We start from the raw sequence: 3,802 nt of genomic DNA, 5'->3' as shown, positions 1-3,802 counted from the left end.
GAGAGCTAGGAGTATAGCACCACAGAATATAGAGCTGAACACCGTGTTCACGCTCCGCCCCCATTTGCCAAAATCCGGGCAGGACGGGTCCCTGGCTGGGACACTGCTTTCCCCGCTCCGTGACCAGTCACTTCCTCCCGGGGACTTCTCCTTCCGGTGCGGCACACCTCTCGAGCAAACTGGGTGGGTGTCACCCGCACGACCAGGTGGGCCCACCCCCTGGGTCAACTCAGGGTAATAAAATTGGACCCCGCGCTCACACCCCGCCCGCCCGCACCCAAATCCCAGCGGGATGGCACCCCGGCTGGGACGCTGCTTTCCTGCTCCAAGACCAGTCACTTCCTCCCAGGGACTTCTCCCTCTGGTGTGCTGCGCCACACGAGCGGACTGGGTGTGCGTCCCCCTGCACGAATGTGTGGGGCCCGCCCCAGGGTCACTTTAGGGAAATATAGCTGACCCCCCCCCCGCTCGCTCCCCACCCGCTTCCTGCCAAACTCCCGGCGGGATGGCTTCCCGGCTGGGACGCTGTTCTCCCCACTCCCAGATCAGTCACTGCCTCCCGGGTGCTTCTCCCTCTGGCTGCGCTGCTACGCCGCCCGAGCCAACCAGCTAGACTTCCTCCTGGGATGGGTTTGGGGGGGAAGGGCTGGGCCCCCCTTCTGTGCCGTCTACCCCCCTGGGCTCTGCCCCAGATCGGGCTCCGAAGGTCACCTGCCTGGTACGCTGGCTCCTAGTTCTGAAAACGGTTGCTGTCTGCCCGTATTTGTTCGTTTTCTGTCTCTAAGTCTGTGCTTGTTGTTCAGAGTTCATAGATTGTTATGTATGTGATCGATTCCCTTGTTTTTCTGAGTCTTTGTTGCAAGAGGGATCCGCGGTAGCGTCCACCTAGTCCGCCATCTTGGCCCCGCCTCCCCAATACAACAGTTTTAAGCTCAGGTTGTAAGATGAAGCTTGTAATGCATTAACTGGAGACAGTGAGTCAACTGAAGTATTGGAACACATATTCAGTACGGTAGAAATAGAATTTGAGCACAGGTTGAGAAAAACCTTGAATTACAAACTAAGGAATTTGGTATTTATTCTATATACAGGTGTGGAGACTGGTAGAAAGGAGAAAGGTAGAAAGAAGATGATTCTGGAATTTAATGCAGGAGATGTCAGAGACAGAGAGACCATTTAAGTTGTTATTACACCATTACACTTATGCAGTACTAGGATCTGGACAAAACTGATGGGAGTAGAAAAGGATTACAGGGCAGAATTTAATGACAATCTCAAAGTGGTGTGAGAAGATGAGGAATTATAAATATTAAGATTTCAAACCTGAGCCATACAAATCAGCGGAGCCATTGGAGAATAAGAATGGCAAGACCTAACTGAAAAGGAGATTAACAAACTTAGGCTCAGGCATTTGGATTTTAAGTAGATAACGGGAGTCTGTGGATGTTTGAGTAGAGTTTGGAAGTAAAGCCACTGCTGGGGTTGCCCTAGAACCAAGCTTTAGGTCAAGATTTCCTCATGGAAGTCAATACTTTAAATTAAATCAATGTGCTAGAAAACAAGAACTAGAAGAAAGAAATGTACTCTGAGGGAAAATTATCCAGAGCTACATGAAAATAAGTACACTTAAGGCATGACTAGCAGTGATCTCAGACATTCTATAGCTCCTTGGATTGGAATATACACTTAGTAGCAACCTTCATGCATCTGCATATGGAAGATTTGAACCTACTTAATAAAGTGATAAAAAGTACCTGAGTAGTACAGACAGCTTGTGCCGAACTATTAACGTAAAGTTTGGCAATTCAAACCCGCCCAGTGGCACCATGGAAGAAAGGCCTGACATCTACTACCATAAAGATTAAGTCAAGAAACTCTATGGTTTAGTTCTTCTCTGTAACACATGGGGTCACCACGAGTTGGAATTGCCTTGACAGGAATAGGTTTGCTTTTTTAGTGAAGTGATGGTATTGACAAAATGGAAAAAGTTAATCAAGTCAACAGAATATTACTGAGGAAACTTGTTTGTGTCCAATGCTACTGTTGGGATATACTAGTAGTGCTAAAAATAGTTCCTGATGTTGAGGGTTTTTTTCAGTCTGAAAGATTATTAGTAAACTATTTGCATATTTGCAATACCTTCACTAGTTGCTATGCTCTGAAAAAGAATTTGCTTTGATAAAGACAGAATTTTAGGATGTTGAAATACACCAAGCAGTACCTAATGAAAAGCAAAAGAATAGCCAGAAGCTCAGTTATACAGAAATATGTGAAAATCTATTTAAACTTGATTGCAATAGAGAATTCTATGTAATTCCAGGCATATCTGGAACATAACAGTAGTAGTTTCCTAAAACTAAACCATGAACCTAATGAATTCTTCAAAACCACTTCCCTAATGAATGAAAATAGATTAAAATGAAGAAAAACAGCATGGCCTCATTTGTCTCATGATCTTTCATCTTCCTAAATATCAATGATGAATTATTGAGCTCAACTCTTGAATCCTTTAGAAATTTCCCACAAAAATACATATGGAAATTCTTTAATGCCTCCTTCATATCTTTGTTCTGGAAGTTATAGATCAGGGGATTAAAGAATGGTGTTGCCAAAGCATAAAACAAGGTCACAAATTTCTGCACCCTGGGATGGTCCCCGGAACCTGGGCTAACATACATCACCATGACTGAGCCATAGAACAAAGACACCACAGCAAGGTGGGAGGCACATGTAGAGAAAGCCTTATGCCTCCCGGAGCCTGAGGGCACCTGTAACACCACTCTGAGGACACAGAAGTAAGTGCCAAGGATGTATAGGAAGGTGAGGGAGATAATGAGAGAGCTAATAATACCACAGGTCAGAGTAGTTCCAGGTACTGGAGCACAAGACAATGCCAGTAAGGGTGCCAGATCACAGAGAAAATGGTCAATGGTGTTTGGACCACAGAAGGGCACCTGAGATATTAGGGTCAAAGGGGTCAGTAACCAGAGAAAGCCACCTGCCCAGCAGAAACCCACTAACTGGGCACATAAGTCATGGGTCATTATGGTGGGATAGTGCAAAGGTCTATAAATAGCAAGAAATTGATCAAAAGATACCACTGACAGAAATAAACATTCAGCAGCACACATGGAGAAGAAGAAGTAGAACTGGAGCAGGCAGCCAGCATAGGAGATGCTCTTAGTCTGGGAGATGATGGTGGCCAACAATTTGGGCACATCAGAACTGACATAGCAGATCTCCAGGAAGGAGAAGTTGGCCAGGAGGATGAACATGGGCTTGTGGAGTTTCCTGCTTGACCACATAGCACAGATGATGGACAAGTTCCCCGTGAGGGTCAGGAGGTAGATGAGGGAAAAGAGCACAAAGAGAAGCCTCTGGATCTCTCTGCGGCAGGGGAAGCTCAGGAGGATGAACTCACTCACAGATCCAGAGGTATTACTGGTCTTCAGGATCCTCATTGGTCTCACCTGTGAAGGCGACAGGATAGTAAGAACCACAGAAATATTTACACTATTTTTATTTTTCCTGGTAAAGAGATATGCATTTCTTTTCCTCAGTTTGAGTTTGTGAGGTTAGAAGGGTTGGCTGCTCTTTCCTCTCTATCTCCCTTCCTCATTTATTCAATGAACATTTATTCAACATATAATATTTCCAGACACTGTACTGGGAGATGTAGAAAGGACAATAAATAAAAAAAGCTAAGCCCTTGCCCTTATGGAGCTCATACCAAACACCCTTTGTTCAAAGCTACTTTAAACAGTTACAAGGTTACTGTCGGAATTTCTATATAGAGGGATTT

The 3,802-nt window shown here is 45.0% G+C and overlaps 1 protein-coding gene across 1 annotated transcript; it reads right to left on the bottom strand.

Annotated features, from left to right (window-relative positions):
• Positions 1–2,381: 2,381 nt before the first annotated feature.
• On the bottom strand, positions 2,382–3,461 carry LOC126084581 (olfactory receptor 11H2-like). Its single transcript, XM_049899177.1, has one exon. It carries the CDS (start codon positions 3,459–3,461, stop codon positions 2,382–2,384), a length of 1,080 nt encoding a protein of 359 aa, XP_049755134.1.
• Between the last annotated feature and the right edge of the window lie 341 nt (positions 3,462–3,802).

The sequence above is a fragment of the Elephas maximus genome, chromosome 10 (genome assembly GCF_024166365.1).
Source record: "Elephas maximus indicus isolate mEleMax1 chromosome 10, mEleMax1 primary haplotype, whole genome shotgun sequence".
In the NCBI taxonomy this organism is placed as follows: Eukaryota; Metazoa; Chordata; class Mammalia; order Proboscidea; family Elephantidae; genus Elephas; species Elephas maximus.
The sequence above is the reverse complement of the archived record's forward strand: the minus strand, read 5'-3'. Positions and strand labels throughout refer to the sequence as shown.